We start from the raw sequence: 18,983 nt of genomic DNA on the forward strand, positions 1-18,983 counted from the left end.
GAACGAATCGGAAAATAGATACAGTATACCATACACAACAATCACACAATGCGAGGAAAGGAAATCTTTTTTAACAATATAACAACTCTGTCAGTCATTTGCAATGAAACCGTCGAGCCGCATCCTGCCGGTCAGAGGTAGGCAAAGATGATAGAACGCCAGACCGATCAAGTTAACACGATGGAATTCCCTACACACCATCTGGGTGCAGACAGAGAACAAAGAAGAAAAAGGAAATACATATACATATATATATATATATATATATATATATATATATATATATATATATATATATATATATATATATATATATATATATATATATATATATATATATATATATATATATATATATATATATATATATGTATATATATACACATATATATATATATACGTGAACTATCATCCCACAAGTTTCGAAAGATTGTACAAATTATCGATAGATTGTAAAAATTGCCAGAGAATGTTCGGTTGTAGACGCCAGCACAGCGTACTCGTATCGCGATATTGATTATTTGATTCCTGTTCTGTATCTGAACCCGAATTGTTGATCTAGAAAATACTACTATATTAACTTTTTACGTGGCAAATTTTTTGAGGCGGTGGAATTTTTTGACGGTTCCAAGTCCATTCCTACTGCGGAATTAACATTAAAATTAAATTTTGTCACGCCACTAATAACAAATTTAGTTATTTCTATTTTCAATATTCGTTTTTGTGACAGCTGTTTTATCTCTTATGTATATTTCTTCTTCTTCTTCTTCTTTTTAATGGCTTTTCACATGTGTATTTCTCTGGCCGCCATCCGCACCCGGGTGATGCAAAGGACACCGCATTAAATCGAAGACATGGTGATCAGTTCTGCCCTTCAAATTCATGAATAAAGGAGTATAGAGATATAACTTAGTATTATTAATTCCTTTCCTTCATGTGTTAACGATCAACACTGGTTTTATATGATGCAGTGCCCTATGCACCATTGGGGTACGGATAAGAGTTTGAAGAGAAGCGATTATTAATTATTATTAGGAACTGAGGACATTACCGATACAAAGGAAGTGAAAAGAGAATTGCGGTACTGTCTAGGGCACTCGGGGTCGCATGCCCGTACACGTACCAGTTTATGTAAGCTGTACACCGTAGGTACGCGCGAGTCCCTTGGGGTTATGTGTATATTAGTGACATTATTTGCTCTATGGCCCTATCTGCGCGATACCTGTAGCCTGTACAGCAATTAGCTGCGACTCGATATCTCCATTATTGATTCTACCAACACAAGGTGCGAGTTTGTGACAATACCTACCTACGCGTGCACGAGCTACAGGGTTCTACCATATGTCACCCACTAATTATAATAACTAGGTACCTACATTAAACCCTACACGCATTTGTGGAGGTCCTCACCAAAAAGTTACATTTCCAATATTGCACACAAAATCCTTTAAATGCCAATCTAGTCTGTTTACTGTATTCTATCGAAATCTTAATTAAAGTTGCGACAAAACGGGACCAATCCTGTGTTAAATATGAAATCATTAAATCGCACCAAAACGTAACAATTTTACAAGCTAGAATTCCTGATTACTTAAAATCATTTATAATGGAAATGTAACATTTTGGTGAGGACCTCCACATTTTGATTGGGGCCTGAGAGACAAAGCACTTGATAATAGGGTGGAATGCGGTCAGTTTAACCTGATGAATATAGATGGGGAAACTAGAGACCGAAAATAAAATCGATACAATTTTGGGAGAGTCCAAATACTTGATAACAAATCTGGATCATCTTTAATTAAGAGTTATTTTTTACTGCATTTTTTGACATCTCAACATAGATGAAGAAGAATATGGATGTCTGGGCATCTACAGGGCTTACGACTTCCATATTCTTCTTCATCTATGTTGGGATGTCAAAAAATAACTCCTAATAGGAGATAATCCAGATTTATGGGACACACTCAAAATGTAAATACATTGACTGGTCAAATTATGAGCTAAAATAAATTTAAAGTCACGTCAAAAAATAATGTAAAAAAATCAAATCAGTTTAGTGTTGTAATTTTGAAAAACACGAATGTATGTGTGTGTACTTGAATACAGCTGTATATGTGTATCTTCGATGTCAGAGCAAACATCACACATAATATGAAATGTAAACACATTCACCTGGCATATCGGCATACAGAATATTAATCGGACATTGAAACAACTCGAGTCCACACGATTATGCATCACTGTTAAATATTATATTTTGAATGAATAACAAAAACAGTTTTGAATAATTACTCAATCGGACGAGCCAGATTATTTTTGATTCGACTGACGCGATAGTAGAAACTTTTAAGGTGGAAATAAGCATTTATCAATTCAATATAAATAATATAAATATGTGAGCTCAGCGAGAAAGTATTAGTCCGCAGCATCAGCATCATCATCTCCGACGTATTGTACACTTATACATGATGATGACCCGCGGCATACCAAGTTGCATTGAAGCCCGCCACGTAAGCATTCATTCTTATTACGAGAAATCACTAATTGTTTGCAATTGTGAAACAATCTATCCCTAGAAGTTGCAGCTTAAAATATCTCGTGATGTTGAACGCCGCGAGCTGTAAATTCGGAAGTAATTCACCTACGACGATTAAATATGCCTCGTTTTGTAGGTAAATGCATAAGGATTAATTTATTTTGACACAACTTTTATAGTTTTTCAGTGAATTAAGTGCGAAGTATTTATTATTATTTGTATCTGTAAGTTTTATCAAAATAAAATTAACACGGTTTTTTGGACAGTTAAAAAGTGATTATTTTTATTAATTTATTTTAATGAAAGTTTTGCTTGGTATAACAAATACCACTATTTCTTACAAACTATTGTGACACGTGTTTCGATGTTTTCTGCATCATTTTCAGACACCGTGTTTAAAAATAATGAGAATTGAACTTACATTAAAAATGGATAGATATTACCACAAAGTGACTGCCGAATCAATTAATGAAAAGTGATTATTTTTGTTTGCAACAGTTTTCTATTCTCCGTTTTTGTTGAAAAAATCGGCCAGGGAAACATTTAGGGGGAGAGCAAACACCCGAGGCGTGGGGACTTCTAAAGGGTCATTTCTAGGGTCCTAATGAACACTTGGCAAAAATCAACATTTCTTTTTAAATCATGAGGTTGATGTCGAATTCGCCTGGAGTGGTAGTTAGTATCAGTGTCAGCAATCGCGGAGGACAGGAGACGGGAGGAGGTAAGGGGTCGACTCACGTATTCGAAGCGGTCCTTGCACAGCTGCGTGAGGAGGTGCAGGAAGCCGAGCGTGGTGAACCAGGCCACCCACATGACCACCTCGTCCATGTACTGCACGTTGATGACCCCGAACACGAAGATGAACTTGTAGAAGACGAAGTTCCAGAACTTGTCCTTGATGTGCTGGCGCTCGGACACGCGCAGGTCCCCGAACACGAGGCGCTGCACGTAGCGCCCGACCAGGAACAGCGCGCAGTACGATATGTTCACCAGCGTCTGAAAACAAATTTGCAAATTAATGGTCTACTTTAACTCAATAGGACATAGAGAACCTGGACATATTGTAAACCAGGCGATCGCCATGGATCTTCCTCGAAATCTAGAGGAAGACCAAAAATTCATGGATGCTACAGAAAGATAACATGATTCGAAGGCATGACCAAGGTGACGTTGTATATGATAGCAGGACCAACAATGTGAGGATGAGAAGAGCTGACTCTGGCAGTCTAAAAAGACGATAAGTTGGGATAGAGCCAGGAAGACGAAGAAGTTCTACCATAATTTTAAAAGGAATCGTATTTCTTGACCATTTTTTTTAATACGTGCGTGCTACGTATGTATTGAAAACTATTTTTTTTAAACAGTTTTTAAATAAGCGTTGCTAATAACAGTGCTGGTTCTTCTTTTTTTTTATTTCAAATTCAAAAGGTTACAAATTTATATATTTTTTAAATACAAGCATACTTATAACAAAAATTACAAAATTGTATAATAATAGTAATTTTCCTTGAAATTTAATTGAGCTGCCTTTCTGATGGATTTTATGAATCTTGTAGACACGCTTCATTTGGCTACTCGTTTTCTGGCAAATTTATAAATTAGTATTCATAATAATTTATGACGAGATGACACAACTACGAAAATGGCGCAACATAAATTATCCACAATAATGCTCTATTATCGAAATTCTATTAACATATCGCGAAGCATAAAGAAAGCTGATGTCGACTTATCGGGGTCACGCCGAGGTTAATCGGAAAATTCATTATTTTCTGTGATTATTAACCAAACCCGTTTGTTAAATAATTATCAGTCAGTATTATTTTCGGTAATTAACACATCATTTTTCGATATGTTCATTGTACCTACTTTTAAAGTAAAACAAATAACTTAAGTAAATGTAATAATATGTAATATGTCCATCTGTATTTGATGTGCCAGGCTATAATATCGATAAACTTATTTGCTTAATTTTTAACCTAAAAACATATGACCATATACCATCTCGCACTGAATTAAAATGGGTCCATTTTAATCACCGCATAAACTGACAATCTCTCTTACTGCTATATTAAATTCTGAACAAAATATCACGTTGAGAACTCTATGCACCTTCCTGATCATGATCTATCTTCCCAGGAATGAGCACTTTTCATTCGTCGCCAAACAACAATATTATTTTTTTACAACATTTTGAGTGTGTCCAAATACTTAAATAATAAAAAGCTTCTTTATATCTCACAAATAGATGATGTCTCTAGTGAAGTTCTAGTGATTCAAGAACAAGGTTTCTGAATTGGTTTATATATATAGAACTTCCAAGAATTTGAGTAGTGTGGTTGTCAATAATGGGTAGAATTGGTGAATGTTACACGTGTGTAAAGTGATCACTTAAAACCACCCTATGACGGTCGTCAGCCCCGTAAATGCCCTTCCATATTCTCTTCATCTTTGATGAGATGTCAATTAATAATATAACAATTTTATTTATTATTCAGTAATTCCTTTCCCTCCAAGCCGCCTCTGACTCTGGAATGAATGAATGAGAAAAATAGAACCTTTCTGGTAAGTTTTAAGAAACGTCTGAAAACTTGGTATCATCAAATCACCGCATAAACCCATAAACTCCGCGAACCATATACCATAATCCATGCCAAGCAGTGGGGAGTCTTGCAGTTTCGAGACGGGTAATGACTCGTATGCAATCACGAATCGTCTGTTTACGCGCCATTAAAATTAAGACAGCTAATATCTTCTAATTTTGTTGCAGATTTTAATAACAATAGTACCGATTGTATTGTGATTTTTAAATCAATTTATTTGCAAGAAAAAAAACTGATAACACCTCATTCTTGTAGGTTAGAAATAATTCCTGGGCAATTAAAATTTATCGAACAGGCGGTTTTCATTTTTAATATATGTGGTGAAGGTCGTTTCCTTGCAAATTTCCTGACGCAATTCCATATAGATATATCAAATTAATATTTATTAATTTACGTCAATCGCACTAATTACAGATAAATCGCAGATTTTAATAATGACCTCCAATTACCGCGGCTGGATACCGGTTACAATGTGGTCGGTATTTGGCATGCCGACCACTGGTCCCGAGTTGTGACGAGCTCCGACTGCACTGCCAATTACTCGTCGTATTTTTATAACGACCGCTGATTACGGTGCTTATCTTGTATCTACATGCATACTTACATATTTATATAAAATTGTTTTCTATTACCGATAGAAAATGTTTCGCCCTTTTTTACAGCCTTCCATTTTGCAAATCATTAAAATCATATTTCTTTGAAGTGTTTAAAAACCTGCCAACCCTATACAGACTTCTATTTTAGTATGAGCAAAAAAAATCGTATTTGTCTAAACATACACACACAAGCACCTGCGATACAATCTCGCTTTATTGGTCCGATTCGGACACCGTTCAATACGCTTTAGTGTCTGTCTACTCAGTTTAAGGAAATGTTGAGCGAGTAATGGGACCTTGGGACACAAATATCGAGTGAATATATTGCAAAGTGAAGTAACAAATATTTGGATAAAAAATATACTAAATTATTTCCTTATTACATCCCGCAGAAACAATTCAGGCATAATGAAGCGGCTTCAGCACGCAAACCGGTATTATTAAATGGTTATTTTCTTCGAACGTCCGACATATTAAAACCCTTCAAAGGCCAAGACTTCATCACAATTTCCGTGTGACGTTCAATTAACAAATTATCGCCCTATGTGAAATTTCATCACATATTCATTAATATGTTTTAAAGTCAATCCTTATATCAACCATAAACGCATTTCTAGAGACCACCAACGAGTTAAATTATCTATAGGCTGATGAACAAACAAATTGATTTTTAAAGCAACGAAATTCTCTCAAACTTACAAGTCCTATCATGCGATGGTTAGCTGTTGTATCTCTCATTTTTCATGCTTGACGTCTGACAATGTTCGATGTGTTGAGAGAAGATGAAAAATCATCGAATATTGATCAGGAATCAAAAAAAGATAAATATACGTATATAAATCATCACACAATTATCGAAACAATTAGCTTTGCACCGTTTTTTTTTTTTACGATATAACACATACACATTTACACATTAGATTAGACTTCTTCTAATCTTATCCACACCCGATAGTACATAGGGCACCGCTGAGTAGTGACGCAATGTTATCTTGATACAGTGAAAAATCACTAATATATATTCTGGAAATCAAACCCGGAGCCTCCAGTACGGTGCCTAAACGTGCTAACCATTTCATTACGGAAGCGTTGAACAAAAAGTAAAAGACGTTTCTTGCATTCGTATTATTTAAAATTGCTACATCAATCCAACGTAATGCAGTATGCACCAACGGATGTGAGGTATTAGGAACAATTAGAAAAATAGTAATATGATTTCATTGTGATTTTATTTGTTACGATATAGAAAAGCTGGTAAGGATTTATTATAGGTGTAGTTTATGCAATATGTAACACGGCAAAGATGTCGTACCTACATGGCAGTTTGTAGGTCACGGCGCGTCGAGGTAATTAGTCAGTAATTGGCCGGGACATTGCGAATAATGCGCATACTAGCATCGGCGGACAACACCGAGACCTCCAGTAGACGCGCGTGCCGTCAGTTCTTCAGTCATTCGTCGGACGAACGTTTCCATATGTCCCTCCAAACAGAGATTGTCTACTACTGAAGATCGGCCATTTGGCTCTGCAAACAGATCTCAGGCGTCGACGATTAGTTTTCTTTCTTATTCTCTTCTTCATCGTCTTGGTCAAGGCCGAACGTCTCCTGGGGTGTCAAAGACTAGGTGTATGATTCACCTCCATTCCTTTCGATTCTAGAAAGTTCCCCCACACTCCCAAATTGAAGGCAGCTGTGAAGAGGACCACATCAACTACCGCCCTCTTGCTCTCTTACCCTCAACTGTCATGTTACTAGCTACGACCAGCTTCCCTCCTTGATATTTCCGGGCCTTAAAATTCTTCTTCTTTTTACTCTCCTTCCCTCAAACTTCCACATCACAATAACTCGAAGAAGGTGCGTATCCGACGTTCCGACTCTCCTTTCCTAGGTGATAGTTCTATCTCCTAAATTTTTCGGGATTTACGACGATCTTCTCATCCGTAAATCGATAAACTAACATAAGATTACAAAAAATTCAGAATAGATGATAAGAAAAGTTGAATTGGCGAACGAAGTGGAGTGCGCACATTCTAGATTTCCAGACCTTACGAGTTCTTATTAAGACACTCATTACTCAGCGTAAATGTGTATTAGTTGGTGTAGGCGTGTGGTACTGATCGATCCGTGCAATTTACGTAGATCAAGGGTACAACTTTTCGCCTCGGTAATACAGTGATTAGCTCGTTTAATTACCATTAATGAGTGGATTGCTGGGGCGGTCGAAATTGAAACAAGCGATCACCCAAATATTTAACACGTTACCCAGGACTGGTGACCCTGAATTCGTGAATTAAAGACAACCTGATGCAATGGCATATGCATCTTTTGATGGTGATAAAAGCTAGAAGAATAAGAGTATTTTCGCACTAGGTATGTTTAGACAAGTACCATTTTTTTATTGGAGAAATTCAAAACTCAATGGTCTGATGTATTAATTCGCAAAATCATAAAACCTATAACCGAATGTTACAGAATAGTCCCGCTATTTTATTGGAATGGGTATATAACGACACCCCTCAAAAACATAAACGTAAACCGAACAAAGAAAATCGTTAATCGAAAGCGTGTCGTTATTTGTTAGAAAAAATAATAATAAAGCTATGTGGCTGCCTATTTATTATGCTGGTACCTACGTAGGTACGTATACGTTCACGGTGTAGATGCCTACGTAAGTATATAGGGTTCACGGTGTAGGTAGGTAGGTAGGTAGGTAGGTAGGTAGGTACCTACGTGTAGCGGACGGGATGGGCCACGTCAAGCGATCGATACGAGATACAACATAAGTAGGTACTTGGACTAAAAATATGTTTAAATTGTAACTAGGTAGGTAAAATTATAAGCGACTGATATATATTGCTTCATATTGTAGTACATTATATTATGTACAAAATATTTCAAATAAATAACAAACGACTGAGAGTTATATTAGATTCGTATTAAAATTAAAAAATAACATTACGCATACTTATTTTGACCCTCCTAGGAATCAACCTGGGACCTCGTCCAAGGTAGGCAAACTGAAGAGGAAACACTGCACCGGGTATGGCGAAACTTTTTCGCAAGTGGGTCGAATTTGTTTTTTTTTTTAATCATGTAGGGGGCCACATAAATAGGTTGAGTAATTGAAACAATATTAAATATAGGCTTACAAGTTTGACTAACTTAATTTACGAGCAAAACTTCAATGGACTCTTTATAAATGAAAGTAAATAAATGAAGAGTTTAATATATATATAAAATAAACAATAATTATTATATTTTTTGAAATCTCATCAAAGACGAAGAAGAATATGGAAGTCTGGGCATTCACGAGGCTGACGACCGTCATAGACCAGCCTATGATGATGAGATGTCAAAAAATTATATGAAAATAACTCCTGTAATTGGAGATAATCCAGATTTTGTGAACAAGTATTTGGACACATTTTTAAAAGTTGTAAATAACTCTTTGCTTTTTGAAAACATGTATTTATTTCGAAGAAAAACCTTTTTTATAATCAACAAAGGTGTTTTTAGAAGAAGAAGAAAAAAACAATTACGTCAAATGTCCTGGTTTTAACGAAAATTAAGTTGCGATTTATCGTATGTTGCGCCTTAACTTACATTAACTGTATATCTTCAAATATAACCAATCCTCTCTCGGATCTGGAGCGTGGACTGATCACCGCGCCTTAATTCAAACAATCAGGTTAACACCGCATCGATCCTATGCGGTGGGTAAAATAATAAAAAATAAAACAAGTTGTCAACTCTAACCTGACGACTTTGACAATACGGATCGATATACGGTTTCAAAATCCCAAGACGACAGAAATTCACACGTGAATTTTCTTTTCATCTCACCAATAGATGTCTTTAGTGAAGTTCTAGTGATTCAAGAGAAATGTTTCAAAATTGGTTGATATATATATATATATATATATATATATATATATATATATATATATATATATATATATATATATATATATATATATATATATATATATATATATATATATATATATATATATATATATATATATATATATATATATATATATATATATATATATATATATATATATATATATATATATATATATATATATATATATATATATATATATATATATATATATATATATATATATCCAGTTCTTTGGACACGTTGCGCGTGGCAACGAGGATAGCCTGGAACGCCTAGTTGTGATCGGTAGCCTGGAGGGAAAGAGAGGGAGAGGAAGATCCCCACACGATGGACCGATCAAATTAAGGCAGCTTCTGCAAGGGTCACAACCCTCAGCAATGAGGATTAAGACGGAGAAGAAGAATATATATATATATATATATATATATATATATATATATATATATATATATATATATATATATATATATATATATATATATATATATATATATATATATATATATATAACTTCCAAGAATTTTATTAGTGTGGTTGTCAATAATGGGTAGAATTGGTGAATATTACACGTGTATAAAGCGTGTACATCGGTCGTAAATTAAACCCTGAAGAGGGCAACAGGTTGTTGCCGAAACTAGTTGGTTAATAAAAATGTGAGTGGATCAAAACACAAAGTATTTTTATTTCTCGAAATAATATATCAATATGATCCACAAAGTTAATGCTTTCAATATTCAAAACATTCCATATTCTTCTTCATCTTTGATGAGATATCAAAAAAATAATAAGAAAATAACTCCTGTAAATGGAGATAATCCAGATTTTGTGAACAAGTATTTGGACACACTCAAAATGTTGTAAATGAATTTGTTAACACTCCGTAGTTAATGCGTTATCTATCCATTGTAATCGACCGCCGGATTTACTAGACCATACAAATTATTATTGGATGGGGGATTAGAACGCTCATGTGTACGTAGGAGGCGAGCTGTGTGCTGTGAAATACTAGTCCACAAGGTCATTGCAACATTTTTATGAGAAAAAATGTTGCAAGTAAAAACGCTAAACAAATAGCGTTCATCTAACCCATTGTTCCGCCGCACGTGTGCCGCGGCACACTGGTGTACCGTGGTGATTAGTTGGTGTGCCGCGGAAAAAACGTCTAGTTTTGTGAAAATAACACAATTGCTCCAAATTTTTATTGCATGTGCTCTGTTAAGTAGGCTCACATTTCGTATTAAACATAATATGTTAAATATGTTACCATAATATGGTAAATATGCACCTCTGAAATTTCTTAGGTTTGGTAGGTGTACCTTGAATAGAAAAAGTTTGCGGAACACTGATCTAACCGACAGGTTCCCGACCGTTTTTTGGCCTAGCGCCCCCTGCAAAAATATTATCATCGAAGATTGCCAGAATGTCCCCTCATAGAGTGAGGGGAGGAATTCAAATACAATGCCCAATTCCCAGCTCTCCCTTCCGTCTCATTAAACCGATAGTTCTCCCTAGAAGATCCTCACGCCACACCAATCTGTTTTGCAAACAATCTTCGCCTCTTTCATATTCATACATAGGAGCTCAAAAAACGTTTAGCATAAAGACAAGCAACGTTATCTGTAATTTTTCTTATTGTGTTATTTTTTTATGTAACATGTCAGAAATCGAAAAAAGTTGATAAAAAGTAATAAATCTTATTATTATTTAAAGCACTTTCTCCTTTATCTCATGTTTCATGTATTCTTACATTTCTCGATTATGAATACAGGCCCTGTCTGCCCATTAATTTCAAACACCTGTAGGAGCTTTGAACCTCGACAACCATCACCAGCGTTTTTGTTTGGTCGGATGATAATGCTTCATAAGCCTGCCAATGTACAGGCACGTCGTGCAAAAAGTTATTTAAAAAAAAGTTAATGTAATACCAATGACGTCACATAATGCGTTTCAATTCAGTTGTTACCATAGTGCTTCTCTTTAATGGAATTACAAGTTGCGAACCGAGCTGATAAATCCGCCCCCTCCCCCGACTAGGAGCCGCACGCGTCACATCAAACGCCGCTGACGTGCGATAAATTGTATTTTTCCACATGCATACATAATAAAAAATAACTTAATTCACCAAATGATACAAAGTCTCAGAGTAAGATCGTGTCAATCCTCTTTTTCTCAGTTTCGATATTACGTTTCAATTACACCTTTCTCATATATTTTTTTTTACATCTCACCAATAGATGTCTCTAGTGAAGTTCTAGTGATTCAAGAACAGTTTCTAAATTGGTTCATATATACAGAACATCCAAGAATTTGAGTAGTGTGGTTGTCAATAATGGGTAGAATTGGTGAATGTTACACGTGTGTAAAGTGATCACTTAAACCAGCCTATGACGGTCGTCAGCCCCGTAAATGAACAGACTTCCATATTCTTCTTCATCTTTGATGAGATGTCAAAAAATAATATGAAAATAACTCCTGTAATTGGAGATAATCCAGATTTTGTGAACAAGTATTTGGACACACTCAAAATGTTGTATACATACCTTTCTCAGTGAAACTTTGTATTTATGCCATTGATATTACGATTGCCTTACTTTGGGCGTAAAGTCCATGGATGAGTTTTATCAAATGGGATGAGACTCCCATCTCCACGAGTAGGTACTTTCCACAGATGTTCCCACTTCACGCAATCAAAAGCTTTCTTGTAATCAATAAAACATAAAACTGTTGGCGTCGGAAATCTCGACTTTTTTCAATCACTTGGCGGATGCTGAGGATCTGCTCTCGTGTTCCTCTTCCTTTTACAAAACCGGAGTCAGGAATATGCGAGTAGGTATACAAGGAAATGGTGTTGGCACACAGCGTCTAGTGTTTATTTCAATGATTATATGTATATAATATAGGAAACACTTAATTTAGGGCATAAAAGTTAATTTGCCCAATAAGTGCCCACTTACGAAAATGTTTATGGCCCATTGATAATGTAACTTATTTCAGTAAGTAGGTAGGTACCTACGATACTTCGATAGGAGGAACTTAACTCAACACGCAACATAACCAACAAAATACTTACAGGTAAACTAAACATCATTTAAATTCATATAAAAATAAATTAAATACAAGTTTAAATGCGTCTTGTTTGAGGCCCAGTATTCAAGTCGTAACATAATTTTCTCTATATCCAAGTAACATTTAACGTAATACATTTTTTTCCTAAAACAACGTTCAGCATTGAAAAAATTAAATAAATATTCGAAACAATTATATAGTTTTGACAAGAAAAGAGTTATTGAAGGGTAAGGAGTTAAAAAAATTTATGAAAATATTTTTTCTACATAAGTATGTTCTAAAAAACAAAAAAAATATCCAATAAACATTCTTTAAAAAAATCGAGCGTGAACAGACATGTGACCTTTCGGTGGTCTCCGGCGGAATGAATTCTGTGTTTGCGAATATCCCCTTAAAGTGTATGTTTTGTATTTTTTAGCCCAGAGGGTCAACCGAATATGACACAAATTAACATTTTTATCATAAAAGATAGTGTCAAGCATCTGGAAATTCCGAATTTTTTAAAGGTTGATTAAACTAACTAACTAAATAACTAACTAACCATCACGCCGCTTCCCCGGCAGGGGTAGGCAGAGAGAATAGAGCGCCACACCACTCTGTCCTTGCAAACATTCTTCGCCTCTTCCACGTTCATGCATCTCCTCATACATACTCGCCGATTGTTACAACTCCTAACCTGACCACTTTCAAGTATTTGGCATACCTGATCGTGCCATGTTTTTCTCGGTCTTCCTCTGCTTTTAAGGTTGATTAAGGTTTATTTATTGCGATCCGGGGATCGAACCGAGAACCTCACGAATGATAGTATAACGAGTTGAACAGTACATTAAGCGGATGTATAATATTAAATAGATAGAAATTGAGTATTAGATAGATATTGAGTAGATTATATGATAGCTAGTAGATAGAAATTGGGTAGACTGGGTAGGTACCTACTACATAATGAGGGCATCACATTTTGCAAATAAACTGGTTTATTCTGTCTATACAACATTCAAATAAAATATTTAAAATGGCTAGTAAACAATTCGACGAGTTAGTTGCAGTAGAAACAGGCGCCTATAACCAAAATATTGTACGTAGGGCCCGCATTATTTAGGCCAGTGTTCCGCAAACTTTTTCTGTTCAAAGTACATCTGCCAAATTAAGAAATTTCAGAGGTATACCTAAGATTTTTATTCTAGTTAATATTGATTTATTCATTCGAACCCTTATCCGCACCCCAGTGGTGCATAGGGCACTGCATCATATAAACGCAGTGTTATTTTAATCGTTAACACATGAAGGAAAGGTGATCAGCCCTCCGCTTCAGGTACCAGTCCAGGGTAATATTGAATAAATATTAGACTGAAAAAATCACTTATATTTATCAGACCGCCCTCTGGGAATCGAACCGGGACCTCCAGAACGGTAGCCGAGCGCGATGACCATTACACTACGGAGGCGGACTATTGATTTATTATCAAAATATAACGCGAAAACATATAATATCAAAACAAAGTTTATTTAATATCTTCACAAAACTAGCCTTTTTCCGCGGCACACCAACTAATCACCACGGCACACCAGTGTGCCGCGGCACACACGCACAGGAACAATGATTCAGGCTACCTGTTGGACGAATCCCAGGGCGCCAATCCAAAGGGAGGTAACATAGCTTTATTTGATTTTTGTTAACAGGTTACCTTGACAATATGGATCGATGTCATCATGATAATGTTATAAGAAATAAAAATCCAGAGGTAAAGTGTAAATTATCTTCCCTTTATTTCATTGATCCATATTGTCAAATCAATATAAGTTTTTTTTTTACCGAATAAAAGTCAGTTATACTACATAGTCAAAACATTCACTTGCCTTTGGAACCGTGAATAATGACGCATTTAATTGCTAATTCCATAGAAAACAACGATGCTTCTTAAAGTCAGACCGCAAAACAATATGGGAAATACCCGCGAATATCCGCAAATAAGTCATCTTTTCTAAATTGTTTACTTTCTTCCCACTTTCCAATTAGTTAAATACCTATATATATATTTTTAAAAAGTAAGGAAAAATGAGAATATATTATTTCGAGAAATAAAAATACTTTGTGTTCTGATCCACTCACATTTTTATTAACCAACTAGTTTCGGCAACAACCTGTTGCCCTCTTCAGGGTTTAATTTATTACTAATAGTACAACAGCAACAGGTTGTTGCCGAAACTAGTTGGTTAATAAAAATGTGAGTGGATCAGAACACAAAGTATTTTTATTTCTCGAAATAATATATCAATATGATCCACAAAGTAAATGCTTTCAATATTCAAAACAAAAATGAGAATTATCATTTTTTTTATTATATTCGAATATTGTGTGCCAATTCATATTCTATCTCTTTTATTTCGTATTATAATAACATGAAAGAGAGTGAGACGTCATAATCATTACTGAAATAAAGCTCAGTATCTTGGTACAGATCAAAGTCAATGTGCCAATGTTGTCCGGGTTTATCAATTCGATTTAAAAATTGATGTTTATCTTATATTTTTATTTTATTCACCGTCCTACCAAGCTCTCTAATACATACAATACATCCTAATGTGATTCACCCACATATTATTTCAATATACACAAAAAATCCATTTCTAAAATAAAATTTTATCAAATCATACTTAAAACCATTATCATAACTTACATGTAATTATTATTATAATACAATACTTAAATTCATTAAATTAAATTTTAAAAAATGATTGTGTCAGAAAAAAATACATAAAATCATGGTTTTCATCCCCTGCCTTGTTGTGTATATGACATAGAATTTTATCTAGCCTCCCACTAGTCTGATGATGTCGGTAACGACGAAACCCGTTCGCTGGTCAAATATGGAAAAAACAACATAGTTATTATATTTGTAAACGAAAATACATACTTGTTTTTTACCAATTGAGTTTTATTTATTTTAATGAGAAGATTCGTAAGCTACAGATGCTAGCATGTTCCGGTCTGAATATAAAATGAAGATGAAAGCATCTGTAGCTTCCGAAACTAGTCGTTAAAATAAATATAACTCAGGTGGTAAATAACAAGTGTTTTCATTTACAATTTCATCATGTCTTACCACAAATTTAATGGCGAAACAATAAATAAAAAGTTATTGTACAATATTCTACAATACATCGCATGGAAAACAGACAGACAATTTAAACTAGTCGTAAATGGTTAGCAAATTTATTTGCGGATGCGTATTTCCATTTGCGTGATAAATAGGAGGAGGCAGTAGGTAGTGTCTCCACGGGGTTAAAGCGATACACGTGTTGACACTAGGCGCCACAAAACCGGGTTTATTTCGGGGCGATGAGAATAATTTAAAGCGTTTATGCAAATCCAACAAATTCACCCTTTCGTAAATTCACGTGTCTTTCAAAACCGAACTTGTTTGGAGGCTGCGCTGCGTAAATCTAAATTAACGAATTAAATTCACACATACACATAAATATTTTTATTTTATTTTATTTGGGAATTTTACAGAACAGATAGATCGAGTAATTGACATATACGAGTATTACAAAATAAGTGCTTATACCATTCCAATTACGAAATTTCACAATTGTAAATTTGTGAAAATACCCGAAAGAGGGAGGAACAGGAGGAAAGGGGAGATATAAAAGCTCAAGTAGAAGACAAATTGTATGAAATGAGGGATACACCGCGATATCAATGTCGACTTACAGTGTTAGTGATCTGCAGCGCTGACAATGTCGAGTTGAACATCAAAATCCCCATATTCATCGTTAACCGATTTTAATGAAGGATGAATATGGGAACTTTGTTAAGAGTTTGTTCTAATCGTGGTAAGCGTTAATGTGTCAGTTGCCGTATAAATGCGGCTGGGAACTCTAAAACATATCGTAGTCATACAGGAGAAAGTGACCAAGTGCATTTTTTTTACAAAAACGTGATCATTGACTATTTGATATCTTACTAGCTTAATATTGCCCTGAAAAAAATCCCAAAGGATTTTAAACATGGAAGTATAATATATTGACTTGTTAAAAATTACTAACTGCATTGATGTTTATTTTCTTGCCAAGCAAAAGTGACTTAAATGTCCCTCCTGAACATTTTACGTTTTGTTAGTTGGTCACTTTCTCCTGTACGACTACGATATATATGTTTCGTTAGAAAATTACATATTTAAAAAACATATATCAAACAAACATAAAACATTATTATTTTAATTAAAACTTTTAAAAACTAGAGTTGAAGATCCCGGCGCGTAAAGGTCCCGGTTCCGAAACCGGTTAATCCGTTAGGCGCGAGTGTTACGCGATACACTTACCCGCCAGTGGCCAGTGCAGTGGCGAGTGGCGAGTGGCGAGTTACTGGTACAGCGACGGTCGACCTGTAGAAAGTGATACTATCCCATCCCACTGACCCTGTTACGGAAGCCTTCTTCATCCAGTTCCTCGTGGCTCAGGGGGCGATTGCCAGAATGCTCCGGCACACTCGCTACTACTATCTCTCTGTGTCGTTCTAGAATCGGCTAACATATTGTGTCACTCTATCTAATGGGAACTGTACCTACAGTAATTTATATGTACTTATATGATTCTATGTATTATCATAATAAGGATGTACTCTCACAAATACACATAGTACCTGACCTCTGCGCGAGAAGCCACACGTGTTATCCACGAACATTTTTCAAAGAACTTATTTTGGAATTTGGCGAAAGATATTTTTAACGATTTTTGTACCATAACTCCTAACCTTTCAATAACTATTTTAATTTCAAAACCATATAAGTATGTATTTATTTCGAAGAAAAACTCATTTTTTGAATACAAAAACGATGTTTGTTGAAAAAAATCCAATTACGTTTAATGTTATCTGGGTTTAAAGAAAATTAAGTTGCAGGCTATTGATAATCCCGCCATAAAAATAATTTTCTCATCCAACATCTGCGGATACACTAATGTGGGTAAGGATGCACAGATGATGGTGGTCGAAAATATCAATTTTTAAATCATTCTCGGGCAAACGAGAGCTGTAATAATAATTGATTTAGTATTTTTTGTATTGGAATGCATATTATTGAAACGAATTCATTATGGACTTTCTAAAATAGCTCGAATTAGGTTATTAAATTATTACATAAAATTGCGGCATCGTTTCTTCACAATGTTTCACGATTGCGGTGAACTTGGCCGATAATCCACGTGGAAAATCATACAAGTGATGAAATTTTACAAAGATCATAAAATATGAAATTGTAAAGGTATACACTCAATGCCACATCAATTAATTCTATAAAAAGCTATCAAGCAGTGTAATACAACAAGAAACGTACATAGATCAACATTATGGTGTAACATAACAGATAGAAATATAATCTGCCGACCAAATACTTGGTATTTTTTTCTTTTACTTTTGCCCCATTTAAGAAAATCGAAGCAAAAAATCATATTAGTGACGGAGTTACATCAAGAACCGTTAATAAATTAAATGAAATTATTAATGTATTTGCTGCTTTTAACGTTTCTACATCGAGTACGAGTATATGGAGTCGGTAACCTATCAATTCTTGCGTTTATACTCGTATAAGTACCTGCTATACGGTAGTATTGCATGTCTCGATTATAATATATGATCTGTTGTTATAGTCAATTACGCAAATGGTATACAAACGAACGACCTTCTATCGGTTCGGACTGGATTTTTGGTACGTTGGAACACGCAAACTGTCGCGTTGTGTTTAAACTTTAAACCAAACGCCTACATTGCAAAAATCCGAGCAAAAACGGGTCAGACAAAAAGCAAACCCGTTGCGACAAAAAAGTAGATTAAGACCCAGATTCCACGAGCGAGAAAACTTCAAGTCTGACAGACTTTCACGAAAGGGTGTTTACCGAGCTTACGCTATAGCGAGATACGGCTATTTTCACTAGTAAAATTTGTGATTTTAGTTTATTTTCATGAAAATCTGAAATATCAATAATATTATTTGTCATTTTCGTCCCAAGTCGGCCTAGTAGGCAAACCAGAAAAAAGTACCCGTATTCCCCACATAAAGGCACAACACGAATTATCAAAAATTATCCATTCAAATAAAATAATCACAATTAACAAGGTAGCATACAAAACAATTAAGTGTGCGAGCAGAACGGTCGACTATTGCCGACGTATACATAGAGGATAGTGCTGAAAAAGTATTCATAAAAAACAATCGACCGCGATAAAATGTTGAATTATGTCAAAAAGTTTACATCAATTATAACTTTAAAA

General features: G+C 35.0%; 1 protein-coding gene across 1 annotated transcript in view; it reads right to left on the bottom strand.

Annotated features, from left to right (window-relative positions):
* LOC148302676 (E3 ubiquitin-protein ligase AMFR-like) overlaps positions 1 to 18,983 on the bottom strand; it is a 45,304-nt gene that overhangs the window by 17,697 nt on the left and 8,624 nt on the right. The window contains exon 2 of the mRNA XM_088271192.1: positions 3,275 to 3,532. Coding sequence (XP_088127318.1) covers positions 3,275 to 3,532 — 258 coding nt within the window. The remainder of the gene's footprint in view (positions 1 to 3,274; positions 3,533 to 18,983) is intronic.

This window comes from Brachycentrus maculatus, unplaced genomic scaffold, assembly GCF_059751285.1.
Source record: "Brachycentrus maculatus isolate JH-2025_06_01 unplaced genomic scaffold, ASM5975128v1 h1tg000421l, whole genome shotgun sequence".
NCBI classification, from domain to species: Eukaryota; Metazoa; Arthropoda; class Insecta; order Trichoptera; family Brachycentridae; genus Brachycentrus; species Brachycentrus maculatus.